Source organism: Patagioenas fasciata, unplaced genomic scaffold (genome assembly GCF_037038585.1).
Source record: "Patagioenas fasciata isolate bPatFas1 unplaced genomic scaffold, bPatFas1.hap1 Unplaced_1, whole genome shotgun sequence".
Lineage (NCBI taxonomy): Eukaryota > Metazoa > Chordata > Aves > Columbiformes > Columbidae > Patagioenas > Patagioenas fasciata.
The window spans coordinates 1,090,127-1,115,695 of record NW_027288510.1 but is presented as its reverse complement, the minus strand read 5'-3'; the positions used below and the strand labels follow the sequence as shown (position 1 = coordinate 1,115,695).

Here is a 25,569-nt window from a genome sequence, read left to right as displayed (position 1 = left end):
AGACCTTCCCTTGCAGCACACTGAGCTCAGCCCAGCCCTGGCAGGCTCAAAGGGCAGCCTGACGGCTGTGCCCATGGGCAGGGACATGGGGACCAAGCACCGGGGACAGTTGTGAGGGCAAGGGACAGCAGCCCATGGGGCCATCTCCAGTTGCGGGCTTGAAAGGCTGGGAGAGCCTGGGGATGGGGCTGCTCACTTTGTCTACTGGCTTCCACCCTCCTTGGCTGCTTGGATTTGGGGAAAAGGGTGTTCTGCTGTATAAAGTGGGCCTGTAGAGATGCCCATTCATCATCAGCTGCCTCTATTTCACATGGGAACTGCTTGAGACAGCAATGAATATGGGTCTCCAGGCTTGGCCAAGCACAGACCTCAGAGCCTGGTGGCCTGTCCGTCTCCTGCTGCACTTTTTTCTCCATTGGTCTTCCGTGACTCCCGCTGTAGGTGATCGTGCCCATCCTAACGAACAAGAAGAACCATCAGGGCTGGCCACAAGTGGTGTCACAAGACATCGTGCGTCATGTCCACAACCTCAAAAGTACCATTTTCACAGTTGTTGGCCAAGTAGACGGCAAGACCTTGCTGCCTCTCCCAGCTGGCTCAGAGGGAATTGAGGACATTGATCTGGAAAATGAGAAATCGTGAGTACCACCCCAAAATAACAGGTTCTGGAAGGTCCAGAGAAGCAGATGCGTTTGTACATCAAGTTGTCATCGTGTCTGGGCTGCGTGCGTGCCCCTGTGGAACCCCAGGAGATGTGTGGGTGCAGTGGAATGAATCACTCCTCAGACAGGACGTGGTGCGGGTGGGATTTTGTGAGAAGTTACTGCTTCCAAGGCAGTGGGGTGACCTGTCCTCAGCTTCCCAGCCCACTTGGTGGTGTTTCTTGCTGAATTAAGTGAGTTAATGACTGCAGGGATGTAGAATATTTTGAGGGAGAATGGTATGGGGAGAGAGAATCTTGCTGGATGTGTGAGTCTCCAGGTCAGATCCTGAACCTGAATGGATCTGATGTGACAATGACTGGCTGTGCAGAGAGGTGGCGACTGGCTCTTCATTTCCACCATTCACTTTATGAACAGTGTTGTTGCCCACACTGCTGCAGACGTTCAGCCATTTTCTCCAGAGTGTAATTCCTATATTAAACCAGTGACAAAATCTTATGGGGTTTGATTGTTTTGTGGTTTTGAAATGTGAAACCCTGTAAAATCCAGCTGCCCACACGGCCGGCCATTGGAAGTAGATCCAACTGAGCAATGCACATCAACAAAGTTAATCACGTACTCTGTTTACTACAGCATGGAACGGATAGATAAATCTCTGGTGTATGCCATGGAGTCGGCCATCATAGACTGGAGCCACCAGATCCAGGAGGCACTGAAGAAAGAGTCTTCAGAGCCTCTCCTGCAAGGCAGCAATCCGAACCCGAAGGTGGAGCTGGAGTTCTGGAAGAACAGGTACCCAGAGCAGCCTGGCCAGTGCATGGTGCCCTGTGGTGCTGGTTTTGTGTAGAGGGAGAGTGCTGGTGGTGGAGCTGCTAATTCCATGAGTTGAGAAGAACAGGCCACTTGGGGTTCATGTAGGCTTCAACTAAGGAAAATTGCTCCCACACAGAAAATCATCATGATCTGCAAAGTGCCTGGGAGGTCACTGGGCAGCTGGCTGTGTTTTAACTTAGCCCCACCACAGGGGCTACACCTCAAGGGACTTTTTTCAGAAATGCCCTTTACAGGATCCCAGGCTGGTTGGGCTGAAGGGACCTCTGCAGATCCCCCAGTCCAAGCCCTGCTCACGCAGGGTCACAGAGCAGATCACACAGGTGGGTCCAGGCGGGTTCGAATGTCTCAGAGAAGGAGACTCCACACCCGCTCTGGGCACTCTTTCGTCACTGTTCACTAGGAGCCATCCACAGGAGTAATTGCTGATGGACACCTGCTGGGGGCTGTCTGGAAATGGTGCATCTCAGCTGGCTGCTGTTCATCTGTCAGGGCCAGAGGGGCTTTAGATGCTCAGGAGCCTGGGAGTGGTATTTCCTCCTGCCCTTTGAAAACCTTTGTGCTGTACTGGTTCGGGCTGACTCGGGGCAAAGCCCTGCTGGCTGGAGAGCTGTTGCTAATGCCTGCAGAAACACGATGGCTTTTTTTCAGCGATGTTCTGTCAGTAGCAGAGCTGCTGTCATGCTGAACTCAGCACTTTCTGTCCTGTAGGGTTTGTCTGTGCCTCATGCAGCTTTCTCCCATTTCCACAGTCCATGTGTAGCTGGAGGAAGCCCTGAATCAGGCCCAGGGGAAACAGATGATGTTGGGGGACAGCTGATGGCCCAGTGTAGGTGGGTAACATGGCCACCAGCATCCTGGTGTGCATCAAGAACAGTGTGGCCAGCAGGCCCAGGGCAATGACTGTCCCACTGTACTCAGCGCTGGGGAAGCCAAACCTCAAATCAGTTTTGGGCCCCTCAGGCCAAGAAAGACCTTGAGGTAGTGGAGTGAGTTGAGAGAAGGGAATAGAGCTGGTGAGGGGCTGGAGCACAAGTGTGATGGGAGTGGCTGAGGGACCTGGGGGGTTCAGCTGGAGAACAGGAGCTGAGGGGAGACCTTCTGATCTCTGAACTGCCTGAAAGGAGCTTGGAGCCAGGGGGGGTCGGGCTCTGCTCCCCAGGAACAAGCGCCAGGATGAGAGGAAACGGCCTCAAGTTGCGCCAGGGGAGGCTGAGGTTGGATATTAGGAAACATTTCTTCCCAGAAGGGGTTGTGAAGCATTGGAACAGGCTGCCCAGGGCAGTGCTGGAGTCACCATTCCTGGAGGGGTTGAACAGTCACAGAGATGACACTCTCAGGGACACGGGGCAGTGCCAGGGGTTAGGTTATGGTTGGACTCAATCTTGAGGGTCTCTTCCAACCAACTGATTCTGTGATTCTGTGTCTCGGTTGCTGTAGGTGTGATGACCTGGAATGCATTTACAACCAGCTGACAACGAGGAAGGTCAGGAACATGATGGAGCTGCTGGAGAGAGTTGAGAGCAGCTACATCCCAGCCTTCAAAACCATGCTAATGGATGTTGAGGCAGGTGAGGTGCTGGGGCAACTTTACCACAGTGCTGGCTTCTGGCCTTTCTTCATGGCCTGGTGTGACTGATTTCAAGCCAAATCTTTCTAGTTTGTGAATTGAGACTGGGCTGCTTGTGCTTGAGTCTAGGCTTTTGTTTCCAGGCTGGGACAAGCTCCATCGCTGGTCTGTTGAGCCAGACTCTTGCCAAAGTTCAGGGTGAATGGGTTTGGGAATTTATTCTGCTGTAATAAAGTGTTTGCATTACTCTAACAGGACTCACCTCAACTTCCACCAGCTCCTCTGGTGTTATTATGCAGGAACGGGAGTTCAGACTAAGAGGACAGATCTTGTACCTAAGACTGCTTTGTTAGAGCGCTGCTTCTCAGGCTTTGGCCACTGCAGCCCGAATTTCCTTGCTTTGCTTTGCTTAGGGGAGTTGAGCGCAGCCCAAGGAAATATTGCAAATCCCTGTCTGTAGTGAAAAACAGTGTAGTCCTGCTGGTCTGTCCCTGCAGACCAACACAGCTGGACATCCATGTCCAACCCAGCTGCTCTCTGGCACAATGAAACCATCTAGACTGTGTTAGCTGTGCACGTGCTGGCAGAAAACACTGTTCTTCACCACTTCACGTGCAAACATTGAATCTCTTAAGGATCTGTGTCACACTCTGCATTGTGCAGTTTAAATGGGCTGGAGAAACACCCCTTATATAAGGAGCCAAGGGTTCATTGTTAAACTAATTAATACTTTAAGGGTTTAATCAAAATACAACAAATATTTGGTTTTAATCCGGCTACAGCGATACTAACCCTAATTGGATAATTTGGACTATAATTGTTAATTTCCATTACAGCGCAGTTCAGATTTGTGTGCACCTGCTTTTAAGTCTCTGCCCCTTTCCCTGGCATTGTACTGGTGTGGCTGCTGTTGGTGGATTTGCTGGGAGGGTGATGCTGATAGTGGGAGTCTCTTCTTCCTTGGTCTTGGGCCTTAGGGGTTATTTTTGCATGCATTCAAGCACTTCTGTCACTTCTTGTTGGTCCACAGGTTTAATTGCACAACGATCTGGTTTTATTAATGCTTGCGCTCTGGGGTAATTCTTCAGGGTAAAACCACACAGCTGTACAGAGCTAAGCTAAAGCTTTCGACGAGTCAGACATCAGTTGCTTTACTGTTGACAGGTTTTCTATTACAGTCAGGACTAGTGGGGCCGTCGTCATCTGCCCACTGGACAAGGAGTTGCTTGAGCCAAAACTGAGCTAAAAAGGGCTCAGGCCAAGGCTGTACAGCCTGTCGTGCTGTACAGCAAGGCCATGGCTCACAGCCATGGCAGCACTGTATTTTTGGTGCTGTTGGGCAAATTCCGTGTGACTTTTTAGCAGTTGTGGACTCAGGCTCTCCACGAAGCCCTGTCCCAGCTCCCTGTCCCCTGCCATCACGTCAGCTTATTTCTGTTCTGGTTACTGCCGCAGGTGAGTGATGTTCACGAGTGAGTGACCTGCAGCACACAGGTGGCTGAGGGTGCTCAGTGCTTGTCAGGACAGTTTCTTTTCCCAGGCACTTTTCCATGTGGTGAGGCCAGCACCTAGCTGGGAACCCAGCACACCGCAGCTGGGTGGTTCTTACCGCTTCTCACGTCTCTCAACACAGCTTTGACTGAAGCTCAGGACGTTCACCTGCGCCTGACACCCCTCAAGCGCCGCTTGGAAGACGTAGAGAGGGTTGAGTTCAGCGAGGTGAAGCCTTTCCTGCTCCCCCTGCTCCACGTGGTGTGTTTGATCTGGGTCACCTCCAAGCACTACAACATGCCCGTGCGGATAGTGGTGCTGCTCCAGGAGATCTGCAACCTTCTCATTGAGCAGGTCTGTGGCTGTGATGCCTGTGTTTGCAGTCCCCTGTGTCCCCTCTCCCCTTCTTCCTATTGTCCTTCCCTGGAAAAGTGATTCTTTAGGCAACATTTAACTTAATAAACAGGTTCAAATGTGTTCAACACAAGAAGTCCTTGTTTTCCATGATGGCAGAAGTGACCTCTCAGGTGTGATTTTGCTCTTCCAGGCCCTGGTGTACCTGTCTCCAGAAGACCTTCTGAAAGGGGACATGGAGGAGAGCCTGGGCAAGGTGCGAATGGTGCTCGGTATCCTGAACATGTTCAAAGAGGCATTTGAGGAGAGAAGGGAAAAACTGCACATGTATTATGAACCAGGCCAAGAAGTGAGGGAGTGGGACTTCAGCTCCACGATGGTGTTTGCGAGGCTGGACACCTTCCTGAAGAGACTGGAGATGGTGGAGGTGAGACTCTGGTCTTGAAAAACATTGCAAACCGTCAGGAGAACTCTGTAGCCAGGAGATCACTTGCTGGCATCTTTCCTTTCTATAGCTTCACCTGATACCAGGGAATGGGGCCACTCTTTTGCTGTTAGGTCTCCTGTTACAGCGAGTCTAAGACTGTGTTTTACTATGTCCTGCTCAGTGCATATGTAAGCTGGTCAGGTTGATAGGTGTGTTTTTTGCTCTCAGGAGTCCCGTTGGACTCCTTGCTCCTGTTGGGGCAAGAAAAGGAGGATTACTGGAGGTGTGGTTTGCACAGCTGTAAATAAAGCAATGTAATCTCCCAGGTCTCCTGGTGCCATCAGAGACAGATTTAGGTTATGGTTGGACTCAATGATCTTAAGGGTCTCTTCCAACTGAAATGGTTCTATGATTCTATGACACCCTAGAGCTGGGTCCTGCCTGTCTTGGAGAGGCCAGATGGCAGGATCCCCTTGGCTGTGCCACGTGGGCCTGGGGAGGAGCAGGGACACGTTCCTCACCAGGTTGTCCCTTCGCATCCTCATAGTCCATCAAACTGGGGTGCTGTGGCTCAGGGGTGTCCCTGTTTGCCAGATCTGTCACCTGAGGCAGGGACATTGGGGTGTCATCCCTGAGCTCCCAGTGTGGCCAAGGGCTCCTTGAGCCACAGGAGATGTTCTGCAGAGAGCAGGTCTGAGTGTGAATGTGGGAGCTCCCTATGCTCTCCTTACCACATGGCTGTGTCTGGAGACCACAGACATACAGACACCATATGTACCTGTTATACAGACACTGTATATACCTCTTATACAGATACTGTATGTACCTCTTGTACAGACCTTGCATGTACCTGTTATCTCTCACGTGGCTAACCACACACATTCATCTGCTCTCCACACACATCCCAAATGAATTTCTTTGTTGATTGTTGCTGCGTTCTCAGTGTGTAGGGTTGGATGGCCAGTGTACAGGTTGCTGGTGTTTGCAGTTTTACTGCTTTAAATGTGCCATATACTTTTATGTGTTCCTTCATTAACTATGTTGAAAACTGTCATGACTGGTGCCTATTTTAAAAGTATTCATAATGATGGTTTCCAGTAGGGTTTGATGTGAAATAAACCAAATTATGCTGGTCAGTGTAGAGAGGAATATAAATAGACACAGGAATAACTGCAGGTTATCATGAGGACAGTGTTGGTGACAGGTTTACTGGGACCCTGTAAAGGCTCTGGGGCACTGACTGCTGGGATTCCATGGATGCCGTGGGCACACTGTGGATATGGGCTGCAGACAAAAGCCAGTGGGGAGGTTTTGAGCTGGGGCACTGTGCGTTTTGACCAGTGTCTGTTTCCTCCTTCCGTGGCTGTCCCACACTCCAGGGACAGTAGAAGCTGCAGTATCTGGAGTCAGAGGGAGAGCCTGCGGAGTGAGCTGTAAAACAATAATTAAAAGCATAGTGCACACCAGCCTGTTAATGAGGAAAACTGCTGCATCTCTCTCCGTCTCAATTTCCCCTCATCACTTCATTTCAAGCAACCTTGCAAGACAAAGCAAGGGACAACTGGTATTTCCACATTATTTTTTTGCCTTACTAGGTATTTGTTCAAGCGGATGTGCTGGTGTGTCGAAGTGAATATGAATGCATATGTGCATTTGTTTTCGAATTTTCATAAAAGCTGCAGTTACACTGGTGCATGGGTAGCCCATGAGCACGTGAAGAGGGAAGGATCCCTTTCCTTTGGTTCGTTGCACTGTTTCACATTACGTGTCTGTGGTAAAACCTGCTGCCCTGCTCGGGTGGCCCCAGGACAAGTGCAAGCAGAGAGTGGCCACCAGTACATTCCTGTGCACATTTCTCCTGGTCCTCTGAGACAATGGATGTTCAACCAGCCCTTACTTGGCCCTACCTAGGGAGACAGATGAGGTGGGATGGCAGCAGAGCTGCCCAGTGCTGCCACCACCACTGGGGGAGCGGGACATTTTCCCAAGAGGTGACACTGCCAGGCTGCAGAGGATGGGAAGGGAAGGGAAGGACCCGTGTGCCACCTCAGCAGAGAGGGCCAGCGGGGCAGGTGCTGCAACAGCCACTTGGACACGTGGAGGTTTGACTGCGCAGGAGCTTTGGACAGTTTGGGTACCTGTAAATATTAGAAATCTGTCCTTGGTTAATACCTATAAAATTGGGATTCTTAGCTATGCTGGATGACATATAAGAGTCTCATATCCTGCTTTGGATCTGTCCTTTAAATACACTTAAAAGCGATTTTACAGTTGTCATGGTATTTCTAGTGGCTGCAGCAGGTCTCACTGGGCAGGGACGTGTTATGAGCAGCCACTGATGCTCAGGACAGGCAGATCAGGCTCCCCCCTTCCCATCCCTGCCACCCAGCCTGAGCACCAGCGCTGTGCTTGGGAAGGTCCCTCAGCAAGTGCAACTCTGTCGTGACAACTGTTGTCATCTTCTTTTGTCAACATCATGACCTGTGTCTCCCTCCGTTGACTTTGAAGGATCTCCTGGCAACTTCCTTGGACTTGATGAAGCTGGAGAAAATTGAATTCAGTGGGATTAAAGGGAAGACCCTGGGCCAGCAGGTCCTGGACATGTATGAGGAATTCCAGGAGGCATACAAGGTGTTTTCAGAGCGAACCTATGACTGTCTTGACCTGACCAACACGGTAGGTGGGACCAGTTTGCGGGAACATCAGGAACATGTGCATGTTTCCAAAGCAGCAGTTTCCTGCTATCTTCTTCCCAGCTCTTTCCTCCTTTCAGTATGATCTGATCTGGTACTGGAGGGAACAGGGAGCCGCTGGCCTTTCCTGCAGAGATTTGGGACTTCTTGCACGTCTATATCTAACATATCTTGCTAGATCAGCACCTTAGATCAGTGCAGCTGGGAAACTGGGATTTCCATGAGTTATGCACAAGCTTTTGCTGTACATGGTGCTTGCTGAGGTATAAGAGCTATACCAACACCCACATCTCTTTGCTTTCCTGCTCTTGGTATTTACCATGTTTCCCCAAAAATAAGACCTACCCCAAAAACAAGCTATAGCATGATTTTTCAGGATGCTTGAAATATGAACCCTATTCAAAAAAGTAGCCCTAGTTACAGTTCATAAAAAAGTCAATTTAAATAGGGTCCAGGCAGCTATACATGTAAAAAAGTAAGCATCTTTTGCAGCAAAAATTAATATAAGACGCTGTCTTAGTTTTGGAAAAACAAGGTAGTTTGCCTGATGAGGGCCAACTCAGATCATCTCTGGGATGTGTTCGCTCCTGCCTAGATGAACACATGGCATCTGGGGCCCTCAGAATTCAAGGATGCTCTATTTTATTATCAGTAGTGCTTTAATTAAAGGAATATTCCCAGCCCTCTGGGACCTGCCTGGTGTGGGGATGGGTGGCTCGTGCTTTGCTTCCTGCAGCTCCCAGTACATCTCTGCAGGGGGTGGCACGTCCCCAGTGTTTCTTGCTGGAAAGCTGCTTGCTCCATAGCACCCCTCCTTCAGCAGGGCAGGCACAGAGGAGAGGTGACAGTGGCTCTGCAGGAGGTGGCTTGGGTTTGGTGACCCCATGGCCATTTGTGTGACTCTGAGTCATGTTTGTTCTTTCAGTGCTCTAGTTTTGCACCCTCTGCCACTGCTGGAGCCGTTTTTTTTAGCTAAAACATGGCATCTGGATCTGCTGGAGCTCAGCAGTAGCAATAGTAAAAGCTATTTCCTTGCACTTTGTCCTTTGGAAAAGAGACACATGACCTCATTTTTAGTGGTTTTGTCCAAGCTAGAACAGAAGGACTGTCACGGACTGTCAAGTTCAGTCTTTGATTTGGACTCTTTTACGTGTAGGAAAACAAATATAGATGTTACTCTTGAAGTTCAAAGGATTTATTACAATTGAAGCAAGAAAAGCAGTGCAAGAAGATGATGGAAATTACAGAAACCCAGTACTGTTGAGTTTGAAAAGGACCTCTGGAGATCACCCAGTCCACCTTCCCTGCTCAAAGCAGGCTCAGCTGGAGCAGGACTGTGACTGGTCAGGTGAAATATCTCCAAGATTACCTATGTCCAAGTGTGGAGACTCCACAGCCTCTCTGGGCAACCTGTGCGAGTGTTTTGAAACTGCCTCACTCACAACCAGCTCACCATGGAACCACAGGCTTGTTTTGACTTGAAAGTAGGTTGGATTTGGGACTCAGCAGGTGCATCCGTGGGTTTTCTGGATGATGGTGTGGTCTTCAGGCCAAGTGGTGGGGGAGGGGGTGTGGAAATAGTCCATCTTGCCTGTAGGCTGAAGATAGTGCCATGTGGGCTGTGGAAAGCCCTCAGGACCAAAGGGTCCCTCCCAGAGAAAGGGCCAACATCTCAGCCATGGGACAGCACAGAAATGTCCTCAAGCTTCGTGAGGACTTTGCCACGTTGCGATGGCTGAAGATTGGCCAGAGGAGTGGCTTAGTTCACGGTGAATAAGAGAGGGCATCTCTGGATCGAGGAGTTACAGGTACCTTCCTAGTGCCATCTTGCAGCCTCACAGCTTGTGTTTTGCCTTTGTGCAGGACTTTGAGCAGGATGCCTTTGGTTTCCAGCAGAAAGTAGAAGACATGGACCGTCGGCTGGGCACCATTTTCATCCAGGCTTTTGATGACGCCTCCAACTTGGACCACGCCTTCAAGGTTTGTTTATCGCTCCCTTGCTCTTCCCTAAAAGGGAAATCAGGGCACCCGGCTCGGTGAGAATCACGCTGAGGAGACCAGGCAGTGCTGGAGCCACGGGCACATGGGGCTGGTGTTTGCTGGTGGGACAGTGGGACTTGTAGCTTTTGGGCTGCTCTTGGTTTGGGATGCTCAGGCTGGTGGGTCCCTCACAAAGCTTTTGGATGCCAGGAGATATATTTGTGTCTCTCTCTGCAAGTTGGGGGAAATCATGCTTTTTCTAGGATTTCCTGGTGAGAATTGATATTGTTAGTATCAATTTGTTAATATTATTAATACATGGATCTGTTTCAGTTTTGGAAACAGGTTTTCTAGAAACAAAGCTGGTTTATTTATCAATTAATCTATCTTGCAGAAATAATAAATGGTATTTTTTTAAAAAAATCAATATAAGCATTTGTAGAAAAGACTTTAGCAAGTGACAGTGTTTATCTTTGTAAGTTTTTTGAAGAAAATAGAAAATCTTGAAGCATTTGAAGAACAACAGTTGGAATGTGGTCCAACCCCAGAGAAAGTCTGAGAGGCCCCGTAACAAAGGGAGCAAATTTCCTTTTTCCAAAGTGCCCATCGGTGCGGACAGTATTGAAGCATCTGGGCTGGGGAGGAAGGTCCCAGCTGATCTCTCTGCAGGAGTCGGGGTTGTAAATTTTTCCCCTCTTCTTTTCCTGCGTGTTCACCCCAACAGCTGCTGGACATGTTCGGGAGCCTTTTGGAGCGACCGGTAGTCGCTGCAGATGCTGCTGGCAAATACTCCGTCCTCATCAGCATGTTCAGCAGGGCCCTGGACCACGCCAGGCTGATCTACTCCCGGCACATCCAGGCAGAGCTGAAGCTCGGTAGGTAGAACGTGCTGAGTAAAATGGGTTTTACAGGGAGTTTGATTGAGATTAATTTGGGGGGGAAATGATTTATTTTTCTAAGGAACCCAAAACTTTACAAATTGCAGATGTTTTCAGCCTCTGTAGCTCCTAGTGGCAATGGAAATGCCTGGGAAAGCTCTGTTCTTAGTATTAAAGCAAATAATTGGTTAGGAGTAAAAATACCCTTTTTCAAATGTGTATGCATGATATGTGACTGGGAATGGAGACACATGCTGAGCTTTTCTCCCAGCGAGGCTGTGACAGGAGGTTTCTCTCCACATTTGTGTGCTGCCTCCAACACCCCATGGGACCTGCAAACCCACTCATGTGCTCCTCAGAATGAATTTATTTTGTTTCCCTTACAATGCTTAAAATGCAAAGTATGCGAGTGGGACTTTGTAACCAAGGGTTTAATCAGCCTTTTCCAAGTTTATTATTCCCCGTGACTGTTGGCACAGGGGGGAATGGGTGGATTTCTATCAGATTATGAGGATTCAAGTGTGTCATTTTGAACAATAACCTATTTACTTGCCTCAGAAAGATCATACTGGAACGAGACAAGTCCTGGACTGGAGAGAATCATGGAGAGAATCATTTGCTGTGAATTTGTGGTTATTGTTCTGTGGCTGTTAGATAAGACGGACAGAAGTAACTCCTGGTCAGAAATCCCTATGTCAGTGTTTGTGAGGGGCGGGGAATGTGTCCCAGGCAAGGGACACCTCACATCAGCTCAGGTTTGGACATAGTCTGGGCTTCTCGTTCGATCTCAGCTCCTTATTCAAGATCCAGAGGCACTCGCCTTGGTCACAGACCTACATCAGTGTGGCAGATGTTGGATTTAAGGAAGGAAGCTGGGAAATCAGAGCAGTTTTCTGCAAATGAGGTTCTGTTGTTGCATCTTTGGGGTTACAAGTGCAGTGTTCAGTCAAACGCTGTTCCAATGTGCCCTCCCCAGGATCCCCCCTGTGCACAAGAACGTGCCGCCGGTGGCTGGAGCGCTGCGCTGGGCGCAGGAGCTGCGAGCGCGAATCCAGGTGCCGTTTGATCACTTCAGGCACATCCCACATCTGTGCGTGTCTGTTCCAGCTAAGTTGCTTTATGACCACCTTGCTATCTTCTCTGTAATCAATCTGATTTTCTTTCTGTGGTGAACATTATCCCATGGTTATAGCTGAAATAATTCTTAGTCAAAGAGGTGTGAAGTGGTTGCACTGGTGCTTTTCAGCTTCCTTGTGATCATTATTTTTTTTAAGAAACTCATTAACTGGATTTGTTTTGAAGCGATTAAGAGGCACAGTGGGCTATTCAGCTTTCAGACATAGTTCCTGGGTTGCAATTGAAAGAGGTATCAGAACCTTTCCTGCTGCAATCCCACTCAGCATGTTCTCCAGGACCTCCTCAACTGCAAGTCCTGGTTCTGGCATCATCCAAACTGTGAATAGCAGAGAAGTGCTGGGCTGGACTCAGCTGAGATGGGTCGATGGAGCTGGGTTTGCATGTTGGGGAGCAGACGAGCATTTTGTTGGGCAGAAGAAAACTTTCTCAGCGTTAAACAAAGGAGCCATCTCCCAAGATCAAGGAAAGAAACCAATGCTGGTATATTTATCACCCAAATGCTTGTTATAACGGATGGTGTCAGGGAAGTATGGCCTCATACTCACAGCTGGCACCACATGAGACAACATTTAAGAGCTCTGTAAGCAAGGCAGTGTTGGACTTATGACAACTGCGGATGTTCTAGGGACTGCACCTGGTAGCTCACAGGAATGGCTTCACGTGTGCTGGTCAGGATTCTGTGTAAATGGATCCACTTTTTTAATGTACTTGACCAAAATAACTTGACCGTCACTGTACCATGTTTGTAACCTTCTCTCACTGTATCTTGCCATTAAGTGTCTTTAAGTGCACAGTTATTCTGCAGCAGCAAAGACATTGGTGCAATGAAACAAACTCTTGGGCTGTTCCCAGCACAGAGCCCAAGTTATCATGTCTGATTTGAACCTAAATGGCAAATTTTTGTCCACCATGAAGGACCCAGATCTGCATTTCACACTGATTTTCTGTCCTCTGTTTAGAGTAGTTAATAACATGCTCTGCAACGGTGGTGACATGATGCTGTTGAAAGGGAAAAAGGATTAAAAAGGAGAAACAAAAGTGGTTTTGCTGGGATTTACTTGGATTTGCTCAGAGGACTTGTTTACTTCCAGCAGGTTTCTCAGCACTTGCCCAGCGGTGACTGCTCAGGCGCTCCTTTTTTCCAGCTTTTGGTTAAGTTAATTCAAGTTTTGTCAATATGTCCTCCAAAATCAACAACCATCTTGAGGAAAACTTGGATATTGTAGATGAAACAGTGGGGAAAAGACAGCATGATAAGAATTCCTCTGGCCTGCTGTTCCCTGGGCTGTACAGCCCTGGCAGCGTGGCCAGGGTTCTGCCTCCCGCACTCTGGGACACCTTTGCTCTTCGGTTTGAGGGGCATGAATTGGGCACCGCCAAGAGCTTCATCTGCCGGGAGCCACACTCTGCTTCTTTCTGTGCCTCTTTGACCTCAGAAAGCGGTGGCTGGTGAGCAGAGGTTGCCCTGCTCTGTGCAAACACCGGAGCGTTGAGTATGTTACGGAGACCAGTGTTCCTCCAGCAGCTCTGGGCCCTTGTTCTTCCCCCAGGACGTGGTTCTCATTTGCCAGTTGCCATGCAAACACCCGCAAAAGGGCGCACTGGGGCTTGGAGAGCTTTTGTGCAGTGAAATGGTTTTGGGCGATATGGTGGGGTTGGAATGTAAGATCCCCAGCCAGGCTCTGCCTGCAAGGTGGTGGGTGGTTTTGGGAAGGGGTAAATAGAGACTGCAGCCTCACAGGGCTAAATGTAACGCTGAGCTTGTCTGTTGTGCCACCAGCTGCTTGGACTCTGCTGAAGGAAGAAGGGTGATAGAGAAGTATGAAGAAATGATCCAGCTGCTCGACAGGTAAGTGGTGGCTCAGGCATGACTGTAACTATATGAAAAAAAGCCAAACCTTATAGAATCATAGAATTGTTTTGGTTGGAAGAGACCCTCATGTCCATCCATTAACACAACCCTGGCACTGCCCCGTGTCCCTGAGAACCTCGTCTCCACGTCTGTCCACCCCTCCAGGGATGGTGACTCCACCACTGCCCTCGCAGCCTGTTCCAATGCCCGACAGCCCTTTGGGGAAGAAATGTTTCCTAATATCCAGTCTGAACCTCCCCTGGTGCAACTTGAGGCCATTTCCTTCTCCTTCTCTAAACCACCTTTCAGCACATTTGCAAGCCCAGGGCCTGAGAATGTCTCTTTCTAAGCCAGAAGGAATTTTGTGATGAGAGAGGAGGAGGAATCCTTTGCTACACACCACAGTCTTTCTGTGATATCTTGAAATGAGAAGTTTGCATGGGAGGGACAGGGGCTGTGCAGCCCAGCAGAAATGTTGGAACGAGATTCTTTTGGATGTAGGAGATGCTGTGGTAGAAAACCTGAGCTGACCAGAAGTCTCAATCCACTTGTGCCCATTCACAGTGTACTTACCGTGGCTGTAATGTGTGTGTTCCACAAGTGGGAGTGGGATTCGTTGCACCTCACTTAATATCTTAATGTTTGATGCTAAAACTGAACTGATTGCTCTGAGCTTTTGAATGTTTGTCCCCAAATTTGAATCCTCTGCTAAGAATGGTACTTGGGGGATCTTTGTTTTCCTGACTTGATGCTGTCACTGGTTTTCAGGTGTTTGTCTTTGAAGCCAAGATCTTTATGGAGGTGGTGTGGGTGGGTTTTAAATATTCCTTGATGTTCTTCAGCCCTCAGAAGTGGACTTGGCTTTTATTTGGTTCTATGTCTTGGTGTGCGGGCTTGGCAGCTACGTGGTGGATGTTTTAATTTGTTTGTTTGTTTTTCGGCAGGTATCAGGAGAAGCTCTATGCAGACTGGTCCCAGACAGTCTCTGAAAAATCACAGTACAACCTTACTCAACCGCTTATCCGGCGAGATCCAGAAACCAAACTGATCACAGTTACTTTTGATCCCCAGGTAAGAACTAGCTTTCCTGTCTGCTGGAGGGCACGTCTCCAAGCTGTGCCCCACCGTGCATGGCAAGTCTGGTGGGATCGCTACTAGATCTGTTCTGCTGAGGTCCCTGGAGCATCTGTTATGGGTGACATGAATTAACCATCCCCTTTGTGGGCTCTGTCTCCTGGTAAAATATCAGGATTACAGTTTAAGCAGCGCAGATTGTAATTAAAGCCAGAAAGTCTGTGAGTAGCCAGATGTTAACTGGTGTCAACATCTCCAGAGCAGGTTGGTTTGACGCTGGTGTGGGGAGCGTAGGAGCATCATCCCACAGACGTGGGTTCGTGTTATGTTTACCTGAAATCTGAGCTTCCTGAAAGGGTATAAAAATCCCAGGAAAGGTTTGTTTTGTTACTTCAGTGTTGTGGCTGTTGGATTTCCTTAATTGTGGTGCAGGAGGCTTCCAGTAGGTCTCTGTTCCCTAGGGCTGCCCTCTCCAGCACAGGGAGGCCTGACCATCCCCCTGCCCAAAGCAGAGGCAGGGTCCAAGCCAGCAGAGTGCAGAGGTGGATTCAAAGGTTCTGGGGCCTGATGAGAGCTGGGGCCTCTCAAATGTGAAATGCCATTTGCTGCGGAGGTGCTGAATCTCAGGGGCCTGGGAAAACATCAAACACTTCCCCCTTTCCCTGGGACTTGCTGCTGTTAGAGAAAAGTGTTGAGGTTCCAGAGCTCATTCCAGCTTGGCTCTCAGACAAAGGATTTGTCCAGCTCCTTGGAATCTCCTTGCTAAGGTGGGAAGCAAATGGCCCCAGGGGATGTTTTCCACCCTTCACCCTGGTGCCAGGGTTTGGAGCCTGTGACGTGCTGAGCATGTTCTCAGCTCCAGTCTCTGAGTGCTTCTGCGCTGCTCTCAGCTTTCCATACTGAGGACTGCCTCATGTCCTCAGGTGCCTGCTTAGCAGCCCCTTCATGCCCTTCAGAGCAGATAGGAGCACCTCATTTTGCCTAAAGGGAGGATGTATTTGCAACCCTTCAACATTAAAGAATCTTCCAGAGCTCACCTTCCATGGAGGAGAGGGAAAGAGGGTAAGACATCCTTGACACCATGGTGGGGATGTCTCAGACATTCCAGTGCATAAAAGGGAGGGGAGTTTGGTTCTATCTCACTTGGCCTCCTGCTCCCTCAATCCCCTGCTTTTCCCTTCCTCCCATCCCATCCTCTTCCATCCACCTCCTCAAACTGCTCCCTTCACCCTTCTGCGCTCCGTCTTTCTTTCCTCTTCTTGTCATTGTGGACATAGTCACTTTAGTATTGTAGATACTCCTCACCCCTGCCATTGCCCATACAATATACTGAATTTCTGTCACCCAGCCAAAATGTGCCGTTTCAGGAGCATTTTCCCTCTCACAAGCCACTAAACTGAGCAAAGATTTTTTTTTTTTGTCTTAGAAGTGATATATTGCGTTGGAAGACCTTGCTGCTCCGTTTGTTGCAGGGACTCACTTCTACTTGGGTTTATAGTTTAATAACCCACTCAATCCCGTTCCATCACAACTCAAAGATGCTTTTGGTTGTGCCTCCTCCTGCAGGCACAGTATTGCTGAAAGACTGTATTGATGAGGATAGCTGAGAAGACCAGAGATCATCATGGCTTTTAGAGGCTGCGCAGGGTTTGCTGGCTGGGTAGTTAACAGAGCTATATGTCTTTGATTGGGAAGCAAATCAGAGGCAAAGATCAATGGGAGGGAGATGGTCTGGACTAGGAGGTGTCCAGGCCCTTCTCAGAGCGTACTGCTTTGTGAATAAAACAGCAGGAACCCCCTAAGATCCCCAGAATTGACGGGAGGGTGTCTACCAGGTGAATGGGGAGGATTGTCTCACATTCAGCTCTCTGCCTTGTTTCTGCAGCTGGTGTCGGTGCTGAGGGAGCTGAGCTACCTGTCTGGCAGCCGCCTGGGAGCCATCCCACCCACGGCAGCAGAAATCTATTCCTCCAAGGAGTCATACCGGCAGCTGGCGGCCAACTTGGAGCTGATGGGGAACAGATACAACAAGGTCCTGAAGACAGTCCTGGAGGTCGAATACCCTCTCATACAGGAGCAGCTGTGGGATATTAACTTGAAGCTGAAGAAGGCAGAAGAAACACTCAACTGGAAGATGGAGGGTGAGCTAGCTCTGTGTTAGGGCAAAAGAGGCCGTACAGGATTTCACAGAATCCCAGACTGGTGAGGGCTGAAGAGACCTCTGGAGATCTCCCAGTCCAACCCCCCTGCTCACGCAGGGTCACAGAGCAGATCACACAGGTGGGTCCAGGCGGGTTTCAATGTCTCACAGAAGGAGACTCCACACCCGCTCTGGGCAGCCTGGGCCAGGCTCTGGCACCTCCCAGCAAACAAGTTTCTGCTCATGTTCAGATGGAGCCTCCTGTGTTTCAGTCTGTGCCCGCTGCCCCTCACGCTGGTGCTGGGCACCACTGAACAGAGTCTGGTCCATCCTCTGACAGCCACCCTGAGATATTGATCCCATTGATCAGATCCCTCTCAGCTTCTCTTCTCCAGCTCAACAGCCCCAGCTCTCTCAGCCTTTCCTCAGAAGAAAAATGCTCTAGACCCCTCAGCATCTTGGTAGCCACCGCTGGGCTCTCCCCAGTAATTCCTTGTCCTTCTTAAACTGGGGTGCCCAGAACTGGACACACCACTCAGATGGGGCCTCACGAGTGCAGAGCAGAGGGGGAGGATTCACCTCCCTCGACCTGCTGGCCACACTCCTACTCACGCAGCCCAGGTACCATCAACCTTCTTGGCCACAGGGCACATTGCTCATGGTTAACCTGCTCACTTGGGTCTCATCAGATTCCTCCCATGTCCCCAGCCTCCATCACCTGGTTCCCAGTGACAGTTCACAGCAGGGCAGGGGACTCTCCAGCAGAGCCAGCACTGGGGAGACAAAGGGCAGCCCCCAGCCTGCCTGCTCCTTCCCATCTTACCTTGATCTGCTTGGGCTGGGGACAGGATCCTGATCCCTTCAGCTTCCCTCTGGGCTTTTGGGGAAGAGAGGCTGCCCTGTAAGCAGTGATGCTGAGGAAACGGCAAGATTGGGGTTTGTGAGAGCTGGCAAGGCTGGGGTTGAAGAGTCTGCTCCCTGCCCGTGCCAGCCCAAGTGACCCACTGTGTGGTCATGTCCCTGTGTCCCCAAGGCACTGCTTTCTCCCTGAGTTGTGCAGGGACTGGGACCCCTTGGCCCAGCCATCTGGCTTGGGACAGACTTCTCCCGGTGGGGGCCAGGGCCACCTCGTTATCCTTTCCAGCCAGATGAAATACTGTGGTTAGTGGTGAGGTTTGTGCACCGTGACTTTGGGATGATTTAACCAGTGTTCTTGCTTGATCAGTTTTAACTGCAAAGCAGAATGGAGGAAGACAATTTGTTTCCTCTTGGTGAAAGCAAACTGCTCGCTGTTGGAATATATATTTCTGTCATCAGGCTTGTGGTATGAACAGGAACAAGTGTCCTCCCTTGGGAACTTGCAAAGCAGAATTCCTCATGCTGAAAAACTCCTTCTCCATTGCACCACAAAGATGAAGGGACTTTCCTGCAGATGAAGTTCCCTGAATCTAAATGCAGCCCTCGCTGGTACCTTGGGCTGTCACAGCCTGTGTTTGTGGGGCTGTGGGTCCCTGCTCTAGTGACAGTGGCAGGAACACTCAGCCTGTTGTCCTTGTTCTCTCTCTGGTAGCAGATTAAATCTGGGTACGGGAAAGGGGGAAGTGTCAGACGTCCCCACGGTGCTGGTGCTCCTGGCAGAAAACAGAGGCTGCAGCTGTACCATGGATTGTTGGGGTAGGAGGGAGCTAGAAGTGACTCTTTTGGTTGAGGTGGTAAGTCTCTTGTGTTAATGATGGGTGAGAAATACATGAAACCGTGGGGGAAAAGTCTTATGGAGAGTGCACAAGAGCTTGGCCATGCAGCTCTGAAAAAAAGTAGTCAATCATCTCATTTTTTACCAGGTGTCTGGGATCACATCTCCATGGTGATGGATGATGTCCATGACCTCGAGCAGAGGATACAGAAAGCCAAAAACAATGTTGAGGAGATCCAGACCATCGTGGGATCGTGGGCGTCGCCCATATTTGTGAGAAGAGATTGTAAAAGAGAATCGCTGCTGAGCCTGGAGGACTGTCAGGACCGCCTGGAACGGCGTTACAGCCTTGTCCGAGAGTCAGGGCAGAGGATTCATCTGCTGGTGAAGGTGAGGGGGGACCTTCTCCAGGGGTTTGTTGACTCTTCATAGGCTCTGGGTGTCTCTCCGCTCTGGTGAAAATGTCCAGAGCTGCTTCACCTTAAAATTAACTCCCTTAACTCATTTGAAAAACTTACCTGTTGTTGATTAAGGAATACTTTGATGGGTGAGCTGGTACAGCTGAGTGTGCGGGGCTGCTGACCAGGCACCGAGTTTGGAGCAGGAGTGGGAGCCGATGCAGCCCAGTCTGGCTCCCAGTCCTGGTTCTTGTGAAGCCACTAGAGGGGAGTCGTGCATCAGGCTTTGGGATCCTGCTCAGAGGAAAAACTCCTCCGAAATATTCACCTTAAAATGGAGAGGCAGCTGGCTGTGGCTGACCTTTCTGCTTTAGGCTTGTTGTTCCTCTGTGGGAGCAGGAGGTGACGCTGTCAGTCCAGGGAGAAGCTGAGTAACAAGAAAAAAGCTGCTGTCTGAACCCTGGGTTTTTTCCAGTGGCTTTGCCAGAGCTGAGAGTCCTCTTTGCAGAGCAGGAGAAAGCCCAAATCTCTGCGCCTCACCTGCCCAGAGGTTTTAGCGTGTCAGGGACAGCACCTTGGCTGGAAGGCAGATGGATTTTAGGTCCAGCCCACTCCTGAGGGTCGCCATCTGGCCTTGGACTCTGGAGAGACTGGGCTGACCCTCTCTGGGACACTGAGCCCTTGTTGCTCACCTTACTTCACTGTCTGCACTCAGCCTTGGGCTTCTGACCCACTTCTGTACCCTCTGAACCCACGGCGAGGATTTTACTATGCCCACGTTGTCCTGCTGCTACAGCTGTGACAGGCTCAACCACCTCCAGCTACACCCAAAAGATGGGAACACTTCCTAAATTGACCGGAGAGAACATGGGGCTGTGGCCAAGGCAGAAGGGCTGGCACCGCTGCTCTGGTGGCTCACAGGGCAGGACCAACTGCAAAGCAGCATGAAGGTCCTGGGGAGGGAAAGGCACCGTGGCCCAAAATAGGATGTCCCCATGCCTCTGTCCTGCTGTGCTGGTCAAACCTGGAGGAACAGCAGCAAAGGGGCCAAGAGCTGGTCTGCTGTGTTTCCCTTGGGTGTTCAGGTCTTCTTTTGAGCAGGGGAGTCTTGAGGCTGCTGAGAGAAGAGCACAGAGAGTTTGGGTACGTGCACCCACAAGCACAGGCAGGACAGTGAGATGCTGGCTTGCATTGCCCTTTTGCACCAGGATGAGGCCTCTGGAGTAAAGGTTCAGTAGAACACCAGTGACAAGGGGGCATTGTCAAATACAAGGGCATGGGACGGTGAAGAGGGGGTGGTGCTTTCAAATGGGCATTCCCATAGTGTTCAGTCCTGTGAAGTTCCCCTTTCTCTTGTGTCAGCAAAATGTGGAGGTGAGTCTGCAAGGCACCAGAGCCCTGGCTTGCTCTGTTAACAGTTTAATCACTCAGCGTTGATGTGTAAAGTTGGGGAGCAGCAACTCTGGGTTGACTCAAGCCCAATTGGCAATGCCACTCTATCTTGAGGAGGCTGAGGCCAGACCTTCTTGCTCTCTGCAACTGTCTGAAAGGAGGTTGGAGCATGGAGGGGGTTGGTCTCTTCTCCCAAGTAGTAAGAGATAGGATGAGAGGAAGTGGCCTCAAGTTGCACCAAGGAAAGTTCAGATTGGATATTAGGAAAAAATAATTCACAGAGAGGATTGTGAAGCTTTGGAATAGGCTGCCCAGAGCAGTGGTGGAGTCACATCCCTGGAGGTGTTAACAAATGTACAGATGGGGTTCTTAGGGACATGGGTTAGTGGTGGAGTTAGGTTATGGTTGGATTCGATGATCTTGAGGGTCTCTTCCAACCAGAATGATTCTATGATCTCATGTGTGCCAAGCTGCCATGCCACTGGGAATGGCACCCTCTCCTGTGTCCCCAGAGATGAAATACAGCCAGCTTTGAACCCCTGGCAGCAGACTGCAAGCTGGACCTTACGTTTTTTTTGAGCCCGTGCCTGTGTTGAGAGCCCCTGGCAGGCTTAGGAGAAAGAGCCCTCAGAGGGCATAGCAAGGCCGGAACAGGATCACGGCAGAGCCTGGGAGGTGCAGGGGATGGATACCCAGGCTGGTCTTGTGGGTGTGGAAGAGGAGACGCAAGAAGGATGGGGCCATTCTGTGGCCTAGAAAACCGTGAATTTCCTGACTGTGAACTTGCCTGGAGGTAAGGAACGCAATAAGCTGAGAAGGGAGGCTGTAAGCCAACCCTTTGTCTTCTGATCCCAATCTTTAACTATTTTCACTTGGTTTATTTAAAAACCCTTTTCTGAATTTTAAAGTTCTCTTGTTTTGAGATGACCATTTGTAGGGCAGAGGTGTAAGCAGTCCACTTGGAAGGACTCATCCACCCAAGGTAACATTATACAGGCCACAAGGACTGAGGCTTCATGCATTGGGATGAGCCTTTGGCCCAGGTCTGCAAAGCACCCTTGAGCCCTTTGGCCTCAGAGAAGAGGGAGGAGAAGGTTGCAGGGCTGCTAAGTCTCTCACGCACTCCATTTTTACCTTGTGATTATTTTGAGTTGCTTCAGATGACAAAGCAGCCCTTGACAGAAGGAGAAAATTGTGGCCATGCTACCAGCAGCAACATCCGTCTGTCTGGTTTCTCACCCCCCGCAGGGCTGGTACCTGTGTGCTCATTGCCATGAGTCCTCAGCTGTGGGCAGCTCTTGTAGGACAGACTCAGCCCCGCTGTATTTCAAAGTGTCGTCTTTTTCTTCCAGGAAAACCAGAGCCTCTTACTTGCAGACCCAGCATCTGACATCTGGAAGGCCTATGTGGATGACGTGGATGAGATAGTTCTGGATGGATTCTTCACTGCCATTGAGTGCTCACTCAAGTACCTCCTCGAAAACACAGGTAACTGCTGGTTCCTCAGCTCTGGCCGTGATACCATCTTCAGTCTCACCAAAAGGAAGTTTCTGTTTTGTGCTTTGACTTGTGGTGGTCTTTCTACTCTGCCTCTTGCATTGTCTACAGCAAGTGCTGGAGGAGCCTCCAGACTCAGAGGGTAACTCTGTCCCCTGGTCACTGGAGCAAAGCCTTGCTCAAGGGAAGGGACAGAGATGACTGTGCACCATTTGCTGGGATTTGTGAACAGACAAAATTGAGGCATCATCCCAAGTCTGTTCTTGGGCATCAGCCATCTCCTGACCTCCCATGCACAAAGCATCAAGGTGACACAACCTTTCGTTTGTGGAGAGTCTCAAGAGTTGGTTCTGTGGATGAAAGACATGAAAGAAAAACCTCCATCACTGAGGAGTGAGGAGAGGGGTCACCAAAGCAGAGCTCCTGCCTAAGGCTGCCACGGAGGGTCACTCTGCTGAGAGCAGCTGTGTCCAGCTAAAGCACATCTTCAGAACGCTTCCCTCCTGGATGTGGAGGCACACTGAGCTGGAGAATTGCATCCAGTTCCTCACCATCTTGTTAAAAACAAGCACATAATTTCACATTTGTGAAACCAGTTGGTGTTTTATTTTTTCATGCCTTTCTCCACTAAATTAAAGAGCCTCTTGGTTCCTGTTGTTTTTCTCCTCTTTAAGTACTTATGCGCTGTAATTGTTCAGCTCTCAGACTCCCTTTTGATTAGCTGAAGAGCCTGGTCTCTTTAAGGCTTCCCTCCACAGCATTTTTCCGGTCCTTAAATCACTTGTGTCTCATCTGTTCTCCAGTATCTCCTGTGGGTACCAGAACACCAGCTGGTTTGGCAGCCTCCCCTCTGCGTTGTATGCAGACACAATGTCACTGGACCCAGCGAGTGGGTGTCCCACCTGCCTGGTGTCCCTGTGGGGCATGTGTGTGTCTTGTGGTGGGATGTTAGTGGTGGCTCTAGATCACTTTTCTCCCCTTCAAAAATAACCTGGCACCTCTGTTCTTCCCTACCAGATCCCAAGGCAGGGCTTCCTCCCCTGTTTGAGGTGCAGCTGGATTTGGTGATCCCAGATTTGATATTTCAACCCTCCTTGGACCCTGGCACAAACGATGGCTTCTACGACGTGGTGGAAGGTCTTCTCAACGACATCTACCGGATCTCATCGCTGGTGCCCAGGCTGGCTGAGCACAGCGGCTTCCTCCACTACCAGGTCCGTGGCTGTGGAGCTCCCTCACGCTGTGTGGCAGTGAGGAGGTGCCACGCTGCCCCCGCATCACTGCGAGCTCCTCTCCTCTTCTCTCCAGGCTGACATGGAGGACATGGCTGACCTGGCCGACATGCGCCATGAGCTGATGGGGCGTGTGCAGGCCGTGATGGCGGCCTGCTGTGATTACCGCAGTGCCTTCGACCACTGCTCCTACCTGTACGGGGAGGACAGAAAGGAGTTCTTCCGCCAGTTCCTCCTCTACGGGCACATTCTCACTGCGGCAGAAATCGAGGCCCATGCAGAGAACGGGGTCCCTGAGTCACCTCCCACGCTGCAGCAGTTCCGAGAGCAGATTGACTCCTACGAGAAGATCTATGAGGAGGTGAATCGCATCGAGCCCATCAGCATTTTCCAGAGTTGGATGAAAGTTGATGCTCGGCCTTTCAAAGCGTCTCTGCTGAATGTGATTAAACGGTGGAGCTTGGTGTTCAAGCAGCATCTCATGGACCACGTCATGCACAGGTAGGAACCGTTCTACCTCTTCTTCCCAGAACCAAAGTGGGTTTCTCTTGTGTTGGCTGGGCTTTATCATTTCACACTGATAAGCAAAAGGCTAATACAGGAGCAAGAGGAGGGGGCACACACCCCCTGCCAGCTCCATCGCATCTCTGCTAACTTTCATCCCCTCGTCTCTGCTGGGAGCAGCTGGTCCAGCTGAGTGTGTAAAGTGCAAACAGTTCCACGAACTCGGTACCATCGACATCCTGCGAGCTGATGCTCCTACGACCTACTGTGTGGTGTTGGACAGGATGTCTGTTTGTCTGTTCATCCTGGTCCAACTAATCTAATCTCTTCTAGGGCTCTATGCTTATTTTGTTGAATTTGCCATCAGTAAAGCTGCATTAATGCCATGAGATACTTGCTCCGTTTCTAAATGCAGTGCTCTTTTGAGTGCACTCTTTGTAAAAAAAGTAATTTGGGTTGCCTGGCATGAGCAGTCATGGGGAGGCAGTTTCAAGGTTACAGAAAGGAGGAGCTTTGGATGTAAGTTTTGAATTAACATGTGTTCCCTGCTCTGAATAGCTGCTCAGCCGCCTGGTCTCTGCAGGATGATGTGTTAGGTGATTTATTTGAGTAGTAGCAGCTGAAGGATGCCACAGGGCTTGGATGCTTACGAAGAAATATTTACAGACATATGTCCTAGTGAAGGCTGCTGCGTGTGGTGGCTGCTGTGATCTCTTGTGTTCTTTTCAGCACGATAATTCCTGTGCAAAGAGGTTTTTGCATAGGTTAGAACAGGCATTTAGGAGTTCTTATTAAGAGCTCCTGACTCAGCAGTTTAGTCTTTAATAGGTGAAGTGTTTAGGGCTATGTTTTGGTCCAGCAGCATCCACAGAATTTAAGCGGGCACTTCAAAAGTAAGCGTTTTGAGAAGGGAAGAATGGAAAGGACCAAAGATCCAGGAGCCCATCAAGCTCTGCTAACAGTGTCCAGCAGCTGGTGAGATCAAGAAGCAGGTAGGGAAACTTCCCCCAAATAGTCTCCTTGTCTCTAACCATTCATACCTGAGGACTTTGAGAGTCATGGGTTGTACCTTTGTATCTAAAGACCTGGATGGATTTTTTTTTCTCCCACAAATGTTCGGTTGCTTTTCTGAACCGCTGTGAATTTTTAACATCTGCATCCTTCTGCAGCAGAGACTTACCCTCTGAAATAAGGCAGCGTGCGAAGAAGAATCCCTGTTTGTTGTAGCTTTACAACCTACCAGGTTCATTTGTTGAATTCTTGTATTGGAAGAGATGACATGAAAACTGTCCTTTCAAATTCACTCTCTTCAGACCACAGACCCGAGCTCACAGGTCTCCCTTATAGAATCATAGGATAGAGTCATAGAATCTGTTTGGTTGGAAGAGACCATCAAGATCACAGAGTCCAACCATAACCTAACTCTGGCACTACCCCATGTCCCTGAGAACCTCATCTATATGTCTATCCAACCCCTCCAGGGATGGTGACTCCACCACTGCCCAGGGCAGCCTGTTCCAAGGCCCGACAGCCATTTCTGTGAATAATTTTTTTCCTAATACCCAATCTGAACCTCCCCTGGAGAAATTTGAGGCCATTTTATCTTATCACTTGCTACCTGAGAGAAGAGACCAACCCCCTCCATGCTCCAACCTCCTTTCAGACAGTTGCAGAGATCAGGTCTCCCCTCATCTCCTGTTCTCCAGGCTGAACAGCCCCAGCTCCCTCAGCTGCTCCTCGTAAGACTTGTGCTCCTCAAATGCC

General features: G+C 49.9%; 1 protein-coding gene and 1 pseudogene across 1 annotated transcript; both read left to right on the top strand.

The window, feature by feature from the left end:
- Positions 1 to 1,296: 1,296 nt before the first annotated feature.
- Positions 1,297 to 19,214, top strand: LOC139826684 (dynein axonemal heavy chain 9-like). The gene is made up of 9 exons (XM_071803096.1): positions 1,297 to 1,454; positions 2,934 to 3,064; positions 4,697 to 4,908; positions 5,102 to 5,335; positions 11,882 to 11,976; positions 13,804 to 13,872; positions 14,820 to 14,946; positions 16,835 to 17,090; positions 18,931 to 19,214. Exons 1-9 carry the CDS (start codon positions 1,297 to 1,299, stop codon positions 19,212 to 19,214), a joined length of 1,566 nt encoding a protein of 521 aa, XP_071659197.1.
- A 2,679-nt stretch (positions 19,215 to 21,893) lies between these two features.
- LOC139825464 (uncharacterized) overlaps positions 21,894 to 25,569 on the top strand; it is a 347,351-nt pseudogene continuing 343,675 nt past the window's right edge.

Excerpts from the sequence above, each read along its gene's own strand:
- LOC139826684 (XM_071803096.1), top strand. The coding sequence starts at position 1,297 with ATGGAACGGATAGATAAATCTCTGGTGTATGCCATGGAGTCGGCCATC. Across the intron at positions 13,873-14,819 it reads ATGATCCAGCTGCTCGACAG|GTATCAGGAGAAGCTCTATG; the intron begins GTAAGTGGTGGC and ends GTTTTTCGGCAG. Across the intron at positions 17,091-18,930 it reads ACTCAACTGGAAGATGGAGG|GTGTCTGGGATCACATCTCC; the intron begins GTGAGCTAGCTC and ends ATTTTTTACCAG.